Source organism: Chiloscyllium plagiosum, unplaced genomic scaffold, assembly GCF_037043375.1.
Source record: "Chiloscyllium plagiosum isolate Xiang-an unplaced genomic scaffold, Cpla_swu_hap1 HiC_scaffold_9, whole genome shotgun sequence".
NCBI lineage: Eukaryota > Metazoa > Chordata > Chondrichthyes > Orectolobiformes > Hemiscylliidae > Chiloscyllium > Chiloscyllium plagiosum.
Window position 1 is genome coordinate 64,961,496 of NW_028270147.1, and position 19,819 is coordinate 64,981,314.

General features: G+C 38.5%; 1 protein-coding gene across 2 annotated transcripts in view; it reads right to left on the minus strand.

Annotated features, from left to right (window-relative positions):
* Positions 1–12,035: 12,035 nt before the first annotated feature.
* gorab (golgin, rab6-interacting) overlaps positions 12,036–19,819 on the minus strand; it is a 52,374-nt gene continuing 44,590 nt past the window's right edge. For both annotated transcript variants that reach the window (XM_043699490.2, XM_043699495.2), the window contains one exon: positions 12,036–18,686. In XM_043699490.2, coding sequence (XP_043555425.1) covers positions 18,266–18,686 — 421 coding nt within the window. In that variant the 3' untranslated portion in view covers positions 12,036–18,265. The remainder of the gene's footprint in view (positions 18,687–19,819) is intronic.

Here is a 19,819-nt window from a genome sequence, read left to right on the forward strand (position 1 = left end):
TTCTTTCTATCTGGAATGTATTGTGTCTGTAGCCAAGGTATATGTGCAATCATTGCCAGTCGGCATGTCACTTCGTGGCTGTAATCCATAAAGCAAGTTGATTAATGTCACAACATGCATCTTTTGTCTGTATTTATCTCGTTGGAAACCAGGAATCAAAAATGATCTATCTGGCTGCCTTGCTAAATGTGTGAGACACGAACAGGAAAAGCATGAATTTATATCATATTAGCAATGTATTTTTAAAAAAATCAAATGCTGACAAACTTTTTTAAAAAAAGGCAGGGACTGTACAATACTTGTTAACATTTGCAAAGAGCAATGAGAAATTAACAAATGGGGTGAGTCCCCTTCATTGGAAAAGTTGACAATTGCAGCTCTGTATCATTCTTATGCTATTCCTTATTTATTAAATGTGTAATGAATACCTTTTCCAACGACAGAAAAAAAACTCTCAGGATTCCGTATTGAGCATTAGACCAGCCTACGTTTTATTTTGTTAATTTAAACCATCCCGAGTAGATTTAATACTAATTGATTAAAGACTAATTACAATATATTAATCACTGGTTCTCGTCTATACACGTGCAAATACGGATTTTCTTTTATAGACACTTTGTGAGCAGGCAGTGGACCATTTTATCCACACAAATCCACTTTCTCATAACTAACTCTTATACATTTCTTCTTTCCCTCTCTCTCTCTCTCACATATATACAGTATAATCTCTCCCTCCCACCGACGCTAGTAAAGTGCCCTGCAGACCAAGCTCTAATTAAGATAAGTGGTAATAGCAGAGTGCCACTAAAACCATAATTTATTATAAATGAGGGCAACGGAACAAAGTGGCGGTCAGGCGGTTCTTTAATAATCACAAGAGGTCATTGCCCAGCACTTCAACAGAAATGTTGCTGAAAATGTGCGTGTCAGACCCTGCAAAATGAAAAAGAAGCTAGGATTTCAACTCAACTGTTGGTAAAACCCGTTTTATTCAAAAGAAAACAAGTGGACCCAGTTATTTATTTTAGTCTCCTAAAATGCTATCATTTCAACAACGGAAACCGCAAAAATCTACTGGAAACGTAGCCAAGCACTTTATTCACAAAAGTTTAAGGCTGGGTCTCATTCTTGTCTCAGAGTAGATATCAGATAGCTTTTTCCCCCGGAGGGGAAAAATTCCCACGAATTGGCTCGCCCCAAAACTCTTTGTCAGAAAGTCAGGCTAGCGGCAGACGGATTGGCACCACGGATTCTGCAACGAAATGATGGTCAGCACAATTTCACATCTGCAAAATATTGCTTTCTTTCTGAAGTTTAAACTTCTCAACCAGCTTATTGGAGACGCAAATCCATGCCAATAATTGGAGTGAACATTTAATATGACACAGAGCAAAACGAGGGATTACTCTTTGAAAATAACTGATAGTGGTTCTGTTCCAAAGAATAACTATTTGCCCTTTGAAAGATAAATGCACCAACAGATTATAGTTGATTGTTTTGGGCAAGTATCCCACGCCAGATTAAAAAAAAATCCTCTCAGTTTAAACTTTGAGCACCAATTCAAAGTATCAGGAGCTACAACTGCACTCTGACCTTGATTTTCCGACCTTGACTTTCGTATACAGTATTCTTGTGAAATGTGAAAGGTGAAGCAGGAATGGAATTGACAGATTGGACAGTTTGGGTCCCAAATGATCTTTGAAATGGTCTCCTTAAATCAACCAAGTAGCAGTAATTAAAGATTTTTATTCCACGCGACTTCCCTGCAACTAACAACATAGGTAAAGTTAAAGTATGGCTTCGATAAGAAACTATTTATTTGATTTCCAAAGTGTGATATTGCTATAATCTACATAAAGGCAGTCGCGTTTTAACAGTACACTACATTTTAATTTTAAAATTCTGGGTAAGTGCCTCATCGGGGTTCAAATTAACTGGTTGGATAAGTCCACTTCTACACAAATTGTTCGAAACAATTTCAACATCAATACAGCATTGCTTTATATTCCGCATTCCCTCTTCCGTGATAGTTAGCAAATATGAATCAAGTATTTAAAACTATTACAATTAAATAACATAAAGTACTCATGTAATTTACAAACGCTGCAATCAATAGAAAACTTGATTAAAAGAGGTTGAGAACAGTGAACGAACTTTGTATTTAATAAAGCACTCTTGACTAGTTCCAAAAACTTCAATGTTTGGCTTCGACCGGCAAAGGGCGTGTTAACTTTTTATCGTTCAAGCTGCGCGGACTATCAGCTTTATCTTGTCGCGTGCCTAACCTGGACATGTGTGAGTGCGATGTATTTCCCATTAACAAGTTGAATACGGTTATGTAGATCTCCCATTTGCCATCAAAATAATACACATTAGCTAACAGGCATGGTGCTATACGTTAAAACAGTAAAGTCGAAATGCTACATTTTTTGTTCCTGAATGAGATAGATGTGGTTTGAATAGATTTTTTTATTGGAACCCGAAATATTCTAGTTAAAAGTATTAATGTCTTGTTTTAAAATCCAGTTATTTATTTGAATAGCCTGATACCCTCGTTGAGGTTTTTCCAATTCAATGATCCCATGGTTATTGAGGGGCAATGTGTCAGTGGATTGTGATCTAAACTATTCTCGACGAATACTATTCAATTTTAACTTCGCAAAAATGATTATAAATTTAATTTTGTAGATGTACATTTTCTTGCATGACCTTCCTAGCGCGACTGAGCTATGTCAAATTGCTTTTCAACAAGATTCTGTTTCACTTCCATCAACATCTTAGACATAAAGAGACATCAGATGTAAAAGGGTACATCTTTCAGTCATCTGTATTTCTGGACCATTCGCCAATCCCTTTTCTTTCGATTTTGTGAATACAAAGGTCGCTGCCTCTACCCATTGTATTCAGCGATCACACTTGTACTGGGGCCTGCAGATTGCATTAAATATAGAGACTAAATGCATTGCAAATTATTATGCATAGACTCCGATATATTTAATATTCAATTGCAGTAGATTTTTGAGGGGTGAATGTGCGAGATTTTGGTTTTACAAGAAATTACTAAAAAAAAACTACAATAGTTCAGGTGCCTCGCGCGTGACTAATCGTTACTTATTCAAACAACTTGTAATTCCATTCACTGGTGTGAACACAGTGCCCATGAGTTCTCGCATGGTTATGTGTGCATATATGTAAATTACTTAAATGCTTTGGCATATAAATAAAACCCTTCAGCTGTGAGGATACCACAAAACAGTTTCAAATGATTTTTGAATCAAAGATATCACATTAAAGTGAATATTCCAACTGAAATGTCGGGTAGGTGGTATGAACAGGCCAGTCACGTGTCCAGTATTGCCATCTGATTAATATCTCCACTGTCCCAGCCCAATATAAATGTCTCTCCTTCACGCCTCACTGATCAGTTCTTGGGCTTGTCTCACTCATAGTTTCAAACGCCTTTTTGGAATATATCTTCTGTGTAACACACAGGATTATGACATAGTAATTCTTTTTAATAGTGATTCACAGAAACATCGTAATGGCAGGACACATATGAAATTGGCATGATACAAACGAATGGCAGTACCGAACATCAGATTGCTTAGAGACACATTAAAATAAGCGTAAACAGGTAGTTCAAACTCTAAGCTGCCATCTTGTAAATACATTATTTGTCAACGTTAAGGTATTAACAAACGTGCTTTTAATTGTTAACGTGCATGCCGAGGTGCTCAGAAATTCCAGAATTGTGGATTAACCGGCACAAAGCAAGTAGATTTATTGATTTATCTTCCCTTCCTACGCATTTATTCAAGCTGATTTTAAATTATTTTATTGACTAGCGGGTTAAACTTAATTGATTTCTAAAACCAGGTTGTATTCTTTTGTGGGTTTTTTTTGGTTGGCGCAGTGCATCATAGCATAGATTTGAATGTCAATAGGTAAAAGAAACAACAATCCCCTGCTGATACATGCCACATGAAATTGAGAATGAGTTTAGTTTGACGTGAGATCACACCTCCCTATTTAAATGGCGGTGTGTAATGTCGATCAGCGCATCAGCAAGAACAGATATGCACATGTATGAGCATTCGCATAGAATGAATACACAATTACAATATCTTACATTTTTACTTCTCAAGTCTTATGACAGTCTTATGACACAAGCCGTAATTGTTTCCAATTAATACATTTTTTTCCTGTCGTCTTAATACTTCGCAATGTGCTTTCCTGATGAATAATTTCGAGAGAAAGACAAGCCACAGATTGTCTAACCTGAAAGTATTTAAATTTTAACGCTGAAGAGATTTTGCTGAGTTAGGATGAAATAAAACTGAATTCACTTATGTTAGATTAGTAAGTTGTTGTGCTTTTGTATGTGAGCATGTAATATCTATACCTGCGTCAACATATACATCTATCTCTCTGTGTAAAATATGTGTCAGCATCATTGTCTACATGTTTAAATGTGTGTCAATATAGCGATAGTATCATGCTTCTATCGCCATATGTGTGTGGGGTGGTATAGGTATGGATGGGGATTATATTATCTGACTATATTATCAGTCTTAAGTGTCTGACAATGATTTGACTCTGATAAAATGATTTATTTAAATTAGTTATGCTTTAAAAATAAATTTTTCTTTGCAAACCGTGAGGCACTGACAGGAAACAAAGTGTTTCCAATTATACCGTATCCTTCATAATTTTCGTGTAATGCAAAGCAAGCCAAAAAGGTATACTTTTACTTTTATCAGGCTGGATCCAGTTCACCACCGCGATTCTTGGGAATCCAGTCTAAAGAGAGTAGTTTATGGCCCTCGGTCGGCCGCCCAGATCAAAAATCGATAACAAATCAAGATGCCATCCTCACAAGGTCTTAGGGGTAACATTGTAATTTACTCCCAGATTGTACAAAGAAAACACTGAAGACAATTAATGCCAAATGCAAGGAAATAATACGATGCCATAGGAATGTTGTGCTGCGCTTCTTTGCAATGCACAACTCTTACTAATGTAGCTGTGGGATTTAGTACTATTTAATATTAAGTTGATGTATACAATTGTTAAGAATTGCCAGAGGCAATGTTTCCAGAAGAAAGGTTGAACTCACTGTCCAGCCACTTCTCCGATTACATAATTCGTTCCAACTTGTCTGGAAAGACTGGCTCCAGAAAAATCGGAAGGACTTTTAAAGTAAGACTGTCTGAAGCACCAATAAAATGTTGGGGGAAAGGTACCTAACTAATTTACTCTAGCTAAGCCGTCCAACACTACTGTATTGGTCCATTACAGTAAAGTGCTTGAGGGTAATAGTGTCTATAGATAGAAATACAACACCACAATGCTTATGTTCATTGTCTCTCCCACGTGTTTAAAAAAAAGTTTGGATTAAGTGTGATTGTTTCACCCTCGAAGAGTTCGTCACTTGAAGAATGTATGGATTTGATTTAACCCAATGACGTTGCGCAGATTGTTAACAATGGGACTCTCCGAGAAACGGTGACTGGGAATCATTCACTTGAAGATGCTGCTGTAGACACGGGGTTGGGGGGAAATGTTATTTGCATCCATCTCCAGTCATTACCTGTGTTTACATAGCATCTTTAAGGTTTGTGACCTTAGTTACAAAGCTGAGTCTAACCTGGTAGAACTAGATTTTATGATGCGCTGCCAAGCCACTTCTCACGATCGCTAAAGAATTCCGAGTTTCCATTCGCGCACACATCTTTCCTTTTCGCTTTTAGAACTTTGATATTTTGAGAGCGCCACTGATGGGCTAGCAAGCATTTTATATAATTCCGGGTGAGTTCCCAACGTCCCCAGTAGGTTCGGGAACTCCTGAATACTAGTTAAACCCGGTTTGGCACCGCTATGTAATTTAAAGCCAGCTCGTACTTGCTGATTTATCTTCACTGACGATTCGTGCTCTAACCTGGAGTTTGCCTGTAGAAAACGTGGAACTTACTAAACTTTACCCTAGTTTTACTAGCTTTTTTTTTAGCTAGTACTGATATTGGCCCTAATATATATTTGGAAGGATGTTGACTCTGCCACTGCGAAGACCAATCATACCTCCTGTTAGTCTGGTTGTCTGATTACCATTACGCGCTCCTGAATCATGCACGGACTAAATAAACGCCCTATAGGCCTTACATTACCGTGTTCACCCGTGCAAGATATTTTAAAATTAAACAATCCAAATCATATTTACTTCACAGTGGCTTCTTTAAATATGACAATAAATAGTACGGCCCAATTCTAAAGATTCACATGAATTTACCTCGAAATTAATGCATTTTAGATATCCACTGAAATGCATCTTAGACGTGAACATCCCTTTTCTTTGGAGTTCTGAATAACCTTGATTATTTTATCATTTACAAACACGCCATTTACTGTGTCGGTTAAAATCCTCAATTTTAGTTTGGATTTAAAATGAAATGGTTATAAACGTCCGGTTATGTAGAATTTGATTAGCAATAGACGGCAAATGGGCGGGATTGAACAAGATGTCATATGACGAAAATAGATTTTAAACATCCAGTTTAGCCTGTATGTCATGCATTTGGCACAGATCATTTCAAAATTAAGTCTGGAAATTTATATTTCCCAATCACAGAAAATGTGATAGAGTTAAGTATTCTAACGACGAAAATGAACGGAATCCCGAGCTGTTCGTTCACAAATTAACACCCGCCATCTGTCGTGGTAAACTGATGTTCTCACTGGTGCTATATTGTTACTTTGCTAAAACCACTGAAATATCACCTTGTCTCATTACTCAGGACGACAACTGCTAACCTGCGATAAAAAATCTGATTCTGTACAAAATTCTTTAATCTGTTGCTTGATCAATCTAAAAGACATTTCAATGCAATCTCATTTACTAGTTCAAAATACTACATTAAATAAAATCTAAAAATAAACGAAAGCAATCAGGACTTCTGACAATCGCTGAATCTCGACCCTTAAAATTAAGCAAAATTTCCAATTAGGGTTTAGGATTTATCAGATGTATCCAGGTGACTTAAGGCGGAGACGTTATGGAATACAGCGATTCTTTGCATATTTCTTTTTGAGAAATAATTACATTGATTTTTGCTTGGTTGACATGAACTAAAGTCATTTTCCTCGTACAACTAAATGGAGACCGCTAGTCTCTCTCTGACGACTGACCTCTAATTCTCTGAAGGGTTAACTGATGGCGCAAAGTCAATTTGCACCTTGCTTAATTAGGGTGTGGAATGCATTTTATGTTGTGCTCGTGATCTTCGCCCTTTTCTTGGTTCTCTCCACCATCAAGTCATTCCTTTTAACATTATTCCCCAGAACCATGAAACAAAAATGTTGACAATCTCAGGTCAACTCACAAGCCTTTTAAAAGAAACAAAGAAATTGCCAGAGAAACTCAACAGATCTGGCACCATCTGGAGAGAGAGTTAATATTTCGAGTCCGATTTGAGTTTTTTTAAGAACCCTAAATAAGTCATATTGCAGCCGAAACATTAATTCTGTTTCTCTGTAGAATGCCGCCAGACCTGCTGAGTTTCTCCAGCATTTTCTCTGCTTGCTTGAGATTTCCAGCATCTTTCAAAAAAAAGTTCGACCCTTTCAACTCTGATATCTGAGTTTAAGTTCCGCCTAGACTGATATAGGAAGTCTCCTCTCTGCTCAACCTGAGTGAAACGACTTTTGAAGGGCACTTGGGAAGACTCATCATAGTCGCTTTGGAGTTGAAGTCCAAAAAACCTTCCATAATTCTCTATTATTTGGTGGATCTCACATAGAGAGTCTGAAAGGTCAGATGATGTATGGAATGGGAGTATTCTTTTGAAATGTTTTAGTTATAGAATATTGCTGAAACAATTTATAGTTCAGAAGAGACAGTGACTGCCATGTTAATATAATGGCCAAAAAAAGTAGTCTGAAAAAGGGCAGCATGGCACATCTGTTTTATACAAATGGTGAAGGACTTGTGGAATATACCAATTTCTTCCCACAAAAAAAACATAGGTAATTAGACTATAAGACATAGTAATGGAAGGATGGCCATTCAGCCCATCAACTCCACTCCACCTTGGCTGATGGGCATTTAAACGCCACTTACCCGCACTCTCCCCATATCCCTTAATGCCGATGGGATTAATAATTTATCAATCTCTGCCTTGGAGACATTTAATGTCCCGGCCTCCACTGCGCTTCGTGACAATGAATTCCACAGGCCCACCACTCTCTCGCTGAAGAAATGTCTCCTCATTTTTGTCTTAAATTGACCCCCTCTAATTCTAAGGCTGTGCCCACGGGCCCTCCTATCCCCACCTGACGGAAACAAATTCCTAGCACCCACCCTTTCTAAGACATGCTTTATCTTGTAAGTTTCTATTAGATCTCCCTTCAACCTTCTAAACTCTAATGAATATAATCCCAGGATCCTCAGCTGTTCACTGTATGTTAGGCCTACCATTCCAAGGATCATCCATATGATATATATTTACAAAAATATTCACACACTCCACCACTGAAACATACACCACCATGTATCACCTGCAAAATGCATTGCAAGAACTCACCAAGGCTCCTTTGACCACATCTTCAAACCTTACAACCACTACCACCCAGAAGGACAAGGAGGCCAGATCATTGAAACACCATGACCTGCAATTTCATCTCCAAGCCACTCACTATTTTCAGTTGGAAATATATTGGTGCTCCTTCACTGTTGCTGGGTAGAAATCCTGGAACTCCCTTCCCAAATGCATTGTAGATGTACCAACTCAAAAATGGACTGCAGCAGTTCAGGATAAAAGCTCAGTACCATCTTCTCAAGGGCAAGTGGGGATGGGCAATATATGCTGTTCTAGCCAGCCAAGCCTACATCCCACGAATATGAAAGAAAGAAAAAGTTTACTCAGTCGGTGATGGAAAAGCAACATTTCCTGAGATTCACCTTCAGGGAGTCCTTGAATCCTAATCTTGGTTTGATCCTGCTCCTATTTTTGACGTTTCTGTCAGCATAGAAAACAGATGAGTAGTTGCGTGAAGGAGGTAAATACAGTGCGCAGGACTCAGTCGAAATTACTCATGTTTTGTTGCTCAGTATAGACACAAGATTCTCTGATTGTTTGACCCACAATGTGTCTCATCCAATGTAGACTTCAATGCAGATTCCTTTTTTCTCCCAAGAGTAATTTCTTATACTGCCCAGCCATCCTGCATTTTTGTGCTGTAAAAGTTCCTTTTGATCATCATTTTAATAAAACTAATCTCAGTGGGTTTTTTTGTATTAGCAGCTTCCAGCACTGTTGGTTCGAGGGTTGATCATGCCGCTCCAACTTCATCATACAAGTTTTTTTCAGAGGAAAATGTACCTTAGGTTTGAGCCTGATTTGTCTGCAGTTCCTGTGGATACATTTTCAACACATCTAGTCTTCTTTAGATCCAATATACCAGCTCTCTGAGTGAGCATTATGACTTAGTGCCATTCTCCTGCCTTTTCCCCATAATTCTGCATATTATTTCTACTCAAATAATCATCTCGTACCGTCATGATTGCCTCAATTGAACCTGTGTCCACCATACTTTTATATAATGCATTCTAGACTCTAACTATTCACATCTATGAAAAAGTTTATTCTTACATGGTAATAGGTTCATTTGAATATTAATTTAAACCTATACCCTCTCATTTTTGATCCTTCAATGTGGGAAATTTCTTCTCTGTCCAGACGTCTCAGAACTTGAAAATTTCTATGAAATCTCCTCTTATCCTTCTTTCCTCCAAGACAAAGAGCTCCAACTTCTCCAATTTACGTTCATAACTGAAGATTCTCAACTCTGGAACCATTCTCATAGTGTCGAAGACATCTATCTCTTATGTATTTACACTTTCCGAAATGAGGCATTCAGCACTATATACAATGCTCCAGTCGAGGTCTAACTAATGTCTTATACACACTCAGCATAACCTCCTTGCTGATATGTTTACTGTATGCTTTATTAACTGCTCTCTCCACCAGCCCTGCTACTTTCAATAATTTGTGCAGAGATACATCCAGGTATCTTTCCCCCACACACTGATTATCACTCTTTATTTTCTACAGTATCACCACTTTCTTTCTACCCAAATATATCACTTGAGACCTCCCTGCATTTAAGTTCATCTTCAACTTCACCAAAATGCTAATGTTCTTTTGACTTCTACACTGTCCTCCTCACAATTTACAATGTTTCCAAGTTTTGTACTGTCCACAAACTTGGATATTTCTTTTCGTACACCACTGTCTAAATCACTAATATCTATCAGGAAAAGCAATGATTTCAATATCACTCCCTGGGTAACCCCACTCAAAACCTTACTCTAGCTAAAAAAAAATCCATTAACCATTTGTCTCCATTTCCTATGAAACAGAAACTTTTATCTTCGAACATAGCATCTGATGGTCTTTTAAACACTCGGTTGCTCCTATAAGTCTAGTGATCATAACACCTTTTATGTTGTATGCCAGGTGATAACAAAGTAAACCTGAGTCAAAGCCAGTGTCTAGATGGAGTGCATGCTGGAGCTTTTCACTTTGTCAACTACCGGATTCAGACCGAAAGCATAGTCCAACAGATGCAAAGACTCAGAAGCATGCCAATGCTACTGTATTTTGTTGCACATTGATTCCCTATGATGTCATCTCAAGCCAGATAATCAGTTCCTGCCCTTGCACTAAGTCACATCAATACAAGTTAATCTACCAATGAAATAGTTGTAATAGTTTTATCTAGGTCTTCAGAATTTTGTGTTGACATCCTCAGGACTAACCATTGATGGAGCATATGTACTAATTTTTATCACCTACTTGCAGTTCACAAGTGTTATGAGCACAATCGTGAGGCAATTGTTTATGCTCCTATGGAGAGTATCCAGACTTTTTGCAGTCAAACTTGAGAACAAATCTGACACCTGCTTCTCATCTCCCACTCCTTAGCTTACCTGTGCAGAAGAATGTCTAGCCTGCTGTTACCTGGCCTTCCACTGCTAGGTGGATTTCACTTGAAGCAGGAATGTTAATATTGCATTGTGATCTTTTTAAACTGACATCCAGCACTGTTGTCTTATCGACTAGAGTTTGTCCCTTAGAAGAAGCTAAGGAAAAAATAATCCACTTTTTCTTTGATCTGTAGTACATTGCAGTGTGAGGAAGTAGTGCAGGAATGCATATTCGTTTTTAGGATAAACAAAGGATGCATTGAAGGACCCAGCATGTATACTTGGTGAGCTCCATTCTCAGTCTTGCACATCTGCTTCCAGTGGTTTGGCATGTCAAAATGATGAAGATGTGGTTAACTGCAGTACCTTTTGCATTTATGCAGATTAACTTTACAGCTGTCCACACGGTTGTGACGCAAAGCCATTTCTTCTGCTTCTTCTTTTAAGTTAGTTTTTTAATACGCTTAATATGTGGTGGTTGGAGATCAGCATTCTCACTCATATGTGCTTTGCATGCTACTCTCGCTTTGTTTGGCCTGCGTAATCAAAACTTCTGGTGGGTGGCCACTGCCTTGCTTAAGTAGCTATGTGGAGTGCCAGGTGAGAACTGGGAGACTGTCAAAAATGAAGTAATTATTCATCATTATGAAATAGGATATGGCTAATTCTCTTAGAAGGGACTATCTCTGACAAACCCCATAGATCTCAAAAACTGCAATCTTGGTCTCTTTATTTGAGAGACAAAGTAAATATATTGAAGGCAGTTAAGGGGTAGTTTAAACCTTAGGAGATTGAGGCATGATTTTACTGAAATGTACAAGATCGTAATTCTTTTGACAAGATAAACAGAAAAAGGTTGTTTTCTGTGTAAATCAGAAAACTAGGGATCACCCTTTAAGGACAGAATTGTTTCTCCTACCAAGGATTGTGCAATTTTGGAACAATTTACTGCAGAAGGCAGAGCCTTTGAACATTTTTAAGACAGCAATGGATGGATTCTTGTCAGGCATGGAAATTAAGGGTCCTCAATAGACTGGAAGATAAACTTCAAAACAACAGCTTAGCCATGATTTTATTGAAAGGGGCAAAAGTAGATACAAGGTCATAAAGTGAACTCTCACAAAAGGTAAACACTGATTACGATTGGAAAGACCAAACACAAGAAGGTATTTACAGTCAAGCCATATTTATATTAGTGGTCCTTGAGAACTGAATCAAGTGTAAAGTATGGTGATATCCAGATGACTTTAAGATGCAGACTGGAAGCCTGTGACTAGTGGAGTGCCACAAGGATCAGTACTGGATCCACTACTTTTCATCATTTATATAAATGATTTGGATGTAAACATAGCCGGTATAGTTTGTAAGTTTGCAGATGACACCAAAATTGGAGGTGTAGTGAACAGCGAAGGTTACTTCAGATTACCACAGGATCTTGATCAGATGGGCCAATGGGCTGAGTGAGATTTAGATTAGATTATATTACTTAGATTAGATTACTTACAGTATGGAAACAGGCCCTTCGGCCCAACATGTCCACACCGACCCGCAACCCACCCATACCCCTACGGGCAATTTAGCATGGCCAATTCACCTAAACTGCACATCTTTGGACTGTGGGAGGAAACCAGAGCACTCGGAGGAAACCCATGCAGACACGGGGAGAATGTGCAAACTCCACACAGTCAGTCGCCTGAGGCGGGAATTGAACCTGGGTCTCTGGCGCAGTGAGGCAGCAGTGCTAACCACTGTGCCACCGTGCCGCTCACAGGCAGAGTTTAATTTAGATAAATGCAAGGTGCTGCATTTTGGGAAAGCAAATCTTAGCAGGACTTATACACTTAATGGTAAGGTCCTAGGGAGTGTTGCTGAACAAAGAGACCTTGGAGTGCAGGTTCATAGTTCCTTGAAAGTAAAGTTGCAGGTAGATAGAACAGTGAAGGCAGTGTTTGGTATGCTTTCCTTTATTGGTCAGAGCATTGAGTATAAGAGTTGGGAGGTCATTTGCGGCTGTACAAGACATTGGTTATGCCACTTTTGGAATATTGCGGGCAATTTTAGTCTCTTTCCTATCGGAAGAATGTTGTGAAACTTGAAAGGGTTCGGAAAAGATTTACAAGGATGTTGCCAGGGTTGGAGGATTTGACCTGTAGGGAGAGGCTGAACAGGCTGGGCCTATTTTACCTGGAGCACTGGAAGCTGAGGGGTGACCTTTAGAGGTTTAAAAAAAATCATAAGAGGCATAGATAGGATAAATAGATAAAGTCTTTTCCCTAGGGTAGGGGAGTCCAGAACTAGATGGCATAGGTTTAGGGTGAGAGGGCAAAGATATAAAAGGGACCTAAGGGGCAATTTTTTCACACAGAGGGTGGTGTGTGTATATGGAATGAGCTGCCAGAGGAAGAGGTGGAGAGGATGGTACAATTGCATTATTTAAAAGGCATCTGGATGGGTTTCTGAATAGGAAAGCTTTAGAGGGATATAGGCCAAGTGATGGCAAATGGACTAGATTAGGTTGGGATATCTGGTCAGCATGGACGAGTTGGACCGAGGGGTCCGTTTCCGTGCTGTACATCTCTATGACCTCAGTGAAATGCACCCCAGTACAATTATAATCTAGAATTGTGGGTTTTAACTATAGAAAACTAATCAAATCAAAAAGGTTGTGTGAAAAATTAAGGGGATGAAGAAAGGAAAAAATGTGTTTTCTTACCTATTAACAACCACTAATTGAATTGGCACTTGATTCCAGTTCAAACCTGAAAGGTATTCGCAACAGATTTTTGTTGGTCTTATTTCAATTTTACAGGACCCAGAATAGGCCCTTAAAGAAGGCAACTTAACAGCTACAAATGTAACCAGTGTTAATTTTCATTTTAAAACAACATAGTATTGACTTTGTAAAAAATATATAGAACTACTTCACATTTGCAGATCACGTTTTCTAATGCAGAAAATTTATAACTGTGTCCTACTGGATTTAAAAAAAAAAATACACCTCAGAACAGTTTAACCAAACTGAAAGAATAATTGGATTTTAAAGAGACAACACAATTGACTTTCAGCTTCTCTCCAGACTTGGCAACTGGGCATGGGAAAAAACCATGCAATTAGGGTGCTGCTCTTGCTTAAACACTGACTTCACTGGAAAACATACTTTTGTATGGACATTTGATAAAACATTGTTTTGGAAGCTGTAAATTAGTAACCAGGTAATATGACATGGACTCCAACAATACCAAGGGATTGATTGCACTGGTGGTACTATATTCTAACCAAAATAATTAGCTTCTCAGGAAGGAACAAAATTATGCAGGTGATGGGAGGGGGTACTGTATGGTTGGCAAGAAAATATTGTACGTGAATCCCAGAATAAAATACATTTTAGAATGCAAGAATCCAATAACGACAATAATCTTTTCAGATTTAATTTCACAAAATACACTTCGATGCATCAATCTTGAATCAATTAATCCACGGAGCAATGTGTAAATACAAAAATACAGATTTAAAAGTGAAGCCACGAATTAACAAAGTGAATTCAAATCTAGTGTAAATCCATAATGTATACATTCTATAATCAATATTAGTGTTTGCTTCCATTGACACAATAGAAGTTAACAAGAAAATAGGGGTAGATGAACAAACAAATCAAAAATTTCTCTATGTTGGTGCAGCAGTCAGTCAAAACAAACATAACATTTTTGTTAGATGTGTTGCCATTAAGAATATAGGAAAGGGCTTAATGATCTGAAAAAACTTAAAGGATGTTGTTGTTATTATACTAAGGACACAATCTTTTGCACTTCTGTGAACCTAACTTATAGTATTTGCACGTCTGATTTCTGTATTAACTGATTTTTTAGCTCCCCGTTTAATTTAGCTCCCTTTGGAATTGGTTACAGTGCACAGCTTGTATAATACCCAACTTTTCTAAATTTTACAATAAACATCTACAGCTCAAGTCAAAACCAAGTTGGTATATTTGTACAAACAGAGGAAGCTTGAGAACCTCAGCAGGCAATGTCTGTAGTGAACATATAGTTAACATTTCAAGTCCAATATGACTCTTTTCAGAAGAGGTCATATTGGACTCGAAATGTTAACTCAATTTATCTCTGCACAGACCTGCCGAGCTCTCCAGCATTTTCTGTGTTTGTTTCTGATTTCCAGCATCCTCTATTTTGTTTTAAAGTAGACACAACTATTGCAGCAGGTTGACTGCAGCCTTGCTAACAATCTCAAAAAAAAAGATAGAGGTTAAAAAATTCAGAACTACACAAAAGATAAATTATTTCACCTTTAAATACTTAAGCCATGTGGTTCTATGAAAATGTTTACTTTGAAAACCACAAAGAAAGTCAAGCAGAAGTACAAACCTAAACATAGATTAATTTAAATTTTAAAGAAAATGCCAATGATATCTCTTCATGCAAATATCTATAAAAATTGTTTGCCTAAAATTAGGCATTCTCAAAGGCAACATTTTGACTGGTCAAATGTTAAGACATCATGGGGAAAACAAACTATATGACACACATTATAATTTAAAGAAAGTTAAAGTTAGTGTGTTAGAAGAGTCGATTAAGTGTAGGAACACTTATAAAGTGCCTCAAGTAAAAACGTTTAATCATCAGGTCCAAAATACCTCAATTATATTGTGATCTGGCTTTCACTCAACTTAAATTTTGTCAACGGTTGTCAATGGTCTTGTACTGGAACACTAATTCAGAGGCCCATGCTAATGTTTTGGAGATATGATGGTGAAATGTGAATTCAATTAATAAATCAGAACTAATAGCTAGCCTAAAGGTGATCATGAAACCACTATCGATTGTCATACAAATCCATTCCCTCATGTCCTTTTTGGGAAGGATAATCTACCATCACCACCATAACAGCAGTCATTATCAAGACTTCAGAATTATAGCAATGTATTGACTTTTCAACTGCTAGCAACCAATATATACTAACCCACTAGAAACAGATTAAAGAAAAATCAAACAGATTAGTTGGGGGATCAACTAAGACACCAGAAATGACAATGGCACACAGTCATATTAACCTTGCAACATCCTTCACAGTAACATTGAGGAAGTTGTGCCAACATTGGGAGAGCCGTCTCACAGATTAGCTAAACAACAGCCTGACAGGTGTTCCCACAGAATCAAACCTTGCAGATAATGTCCTAGATATCGCCAGTACCAACTGTGGTTATCTCCTGATCCATCCACCTGTAGGAATGACCACCATACAAGTCTTTGTGGGAATGAAGAGCTGTTTTTACAGTGAAGATACTCCCCTGTTGTGTAACACTCACATTATAATGAATACTGTCGATTTAGAACAGTTCTAACAATTCTACACTTGGTATCCATAAAACATGGAGGGTCAACAAGTGAACTGTATTCCACTACAATCTGTAATCTCAGCCCAGTATATTGTCCACTCTGTCATTATCACCAAATCATGAGGTCTACCCTTGTTCAAAGAAGAGTGCAGCAGAGCTCATCAGATGCTCCTAATGAGGTGAAGCAACAGCAGAGGATGCCAAGCAGAGCTAAGGGATTCCACAACCTATGGATCAGATCCAAGTTCTGCAGTCTTAACACATCCAGTCATGCATAACAATTAAACATCTCACTGAAGCTCCGAAATATCCTCAATGATGGTTCAGCATATCAGAGAAAAAGATTATGCTAATCCATTTGCAACAATTGTCAGTCAGAAACGTCAAGTGGATGATCCATGTTGGCCTCCTCTCAAGGTCCCTATGTATCAGGTGTTAGCCCTCAGCCAATCCATTTCACTCCATGTGATATCAAGAAATGGGTGAAGGCACCAGACAGTGCAAAGGCTCTGGACTCTGACAACATTTAGGCATCAGTAGCGAAGATGTGGACTCTAGAAAAAGCCATTCTCTTCATCAAGCCATTCTCAAACAATTACAAAAACGATAATTAGCCAGCAATTTGGAAAATTGCCCAGGTCATGTCCCATTCAACAAAAAGCAGAAATACAACCGACCCAATTACCACCTTATCAAGTCTATTCACTATTTATGGAATGCATCATCAACGGTGCTATCAAGTGGCAGTTGCTCAACATGAACTGAATGTCAGTGGGCAGGCTATGTTCTGCCAAGTTCACTCTGCTCCTAACCTTGGTACAAATATGGTAAAAAAAAAAGGGTGTTGAACACAAAGGGAAGTGAGAGTGATTTCCCCAGACATCAAAACATTACTTATTTGAGGGTAGCATCAAGGAATCTTAGGAAAACTGAAGTCAATGGGAATTGAGGGAAACTCTTCAATGGGTAGAGTCATATCAAGCACAAAGGAGACTAGTTTTAATTGTCCATGGTCAATCACCTCAATCAGACTGGGTCAGTTCAGTTTTTGGTTATTGGGACAGAGATGATTGACAGCCAGAAACTGAACTGGACTAGCATCATAAATACTGTAGCCACAGGAGCAGTATGGGGCTAAGTTTGCAACGAGTAACTCAGCTTTTGCTTCCTCAAAGTATGTCCACCATGTAGAAGGCACAACTTGGGGGGGGGGGGGGAAAGAAAGAAAGAACGGACGGGAGGGAAGGGAAGGAAGGGAAGGAAGGAAAGAAGGAAAGAAGGAAAAGGAAGGAAGGGAAAGGAAAGGAAAGGAAAGGAAGGGAAAGGAAAGGGAAAAGGAAAAGGAAAAGGAAAAGGAAGGACAGAAAGAAAGACAGAAAGAAAGACAGAAAGAAAGACAAAAAGAAAGACAAAGACCAAAAGAAAGAAATCTACTGTAATGCAAAATAGCAGGAATGTATACCACCTACAAGATGCACTGCAACAATTCAGAAGATCCCTTTGACAGCACCTTCGAAACCTGTGAACTTACCACCCCTAGAAGGCCAAGGGCAACAGATAGATGGGAAAACCATCTGCAATTTTCCCTACAAACCACATATCTTCCTGACAGGGAACTACATCATTATTCCTTCATTGTTGTTGGGTCAAAATCCTGAAACTCCTTTACTGACAGTACTGGTGTACCGACACATGGACCGCAGCTCTTCAAGAGGGCAGCTCTCCACACCTTCTCAAGGTTAATTAGGGATAGGTAATAATTACTGGCTGAGCCATAAATACTCCATAAGAAAAATACAAAAGCCTCAAATATTTGGTTTTTTTCCAAAAATAATTGGTAATATGGATTAAGTTTAGGAACACAAATGATTTTATATTGTGAAAACAAAACTCAATTTCATCTCAATCCATTTCTGAAGCACAAATATACACACTCAATTTGCAATCTTCTCTGATATTCTATGGTTTATGTTCTCTGACTGAGATTTATTTTGGTCCTTTGAAACCTTTTCACCTGAGATCTGTTTTTCTTCAACCTGTTTAACCACATGATTCAGTTGGTCTGCTTGAACAGCTTGCTGTGCTGACTCATCACTTGTATTAACCTGATCAGTTCCCTGGAACATTGCCTGCTGCTTTAATAAACTGTCCACTTCAATCTCCAGTTCCAGCCGTTCCTCATCGGTCTCCATCTCCAATTGCTGCATCAGCTCCTCCAGTTTATTAGCTTTGCGTAATTCATTCTGTTGAATTATTGTGCACAGATGCTCAGTCAGTTGTTCCTTCAATTCATTCTTCTTGTACAGATCTAGTTTTGCTGCAACATATTCCACTTCTGCCTGATCATACCTCTTTCTGAGAGCAAGGACAGGACATATAATGAGCAAGAAGAATTTTGTTCATTGTGCGGGCCATGTATGCAAACATCATTACAAGTCATTAAAATTGTTCCTAATCAATATAATACACAACACAATTCTGAACAACTTCTTTGCATGGATCCCTTTCTGTTTTTGCTCCTCAGGAGATACCAAAATGCACCTTTATGTCACTGTCAACTAACAGCAGATACAGTGATACAATTTAATTTTTCTCCCAAACAAACTCATTCCTCTAACCCTTCAAGTGGTGCACCAATCTTCAACTTTCATTGTGCTATACCAGGAGGGGGAAGTACCTCCAGTAGATCTCCAGTAAGTTAGTAAGGAGCAGTGTTAGTGTGAGACTACAACAGAGGAGACAAAGGCAGAGTACACTGACTGTACTATTTGAAATGTGGTTTGAAGTGAACATTTTGATACAAGGGGGACAGAGGTGCACTCTTGCTACAGGGAACTATTCAAGAGAGTGGAGTGAAGTAGGAATATCATAGCAGTAGGGGACAATGTAATTAGTGGAATAATATTCTCTGCAGCCGTGAAGGGCTGTTAAAAAGGCGGTGTTGCCTGCCCGTTGCCAGACATTGGAACGGGAGAAAAACTTGGGTGAGGGAGGTGAGGGATACAGAAGTCATTGCTCACATTGGCACCAATAATCGCTGGATTGCCATTTAAACCAAGAACAACCTAGCATTGGATAAATAAAGTCAAGGAGTTAAATACGTGGCTCACAGATTGGAGTGGGTGGAATGAGTTTCAGTTCTTGGGTAGTGGCACCAGTACATGGGCAGGAAGAGGTAGTTCTGATGGGATAGGCTTCTCTTGAGCCATGCTGGGAGCAGTATCCTGGCAAATTGAATAATTAGGGCTGTAGAGAGGGCTTTAAACTAAGTGGAGAAAAGAAAGTGGGGAAAACATATGCTTACGAAACAAGATGATATGCAAGAATTACTGCACAGTTATTTGGTTAATGATACCAAGAGTGTGACAGGAAGGGACAAAGCAGATAAACAGATGAACAGCAGTAAATACTCAAATGTGCATAGTATTCGGAACAAAACAGATGAACTAACAGCACAAATGCAGGCTAATAGGTATGAAACAGGGACG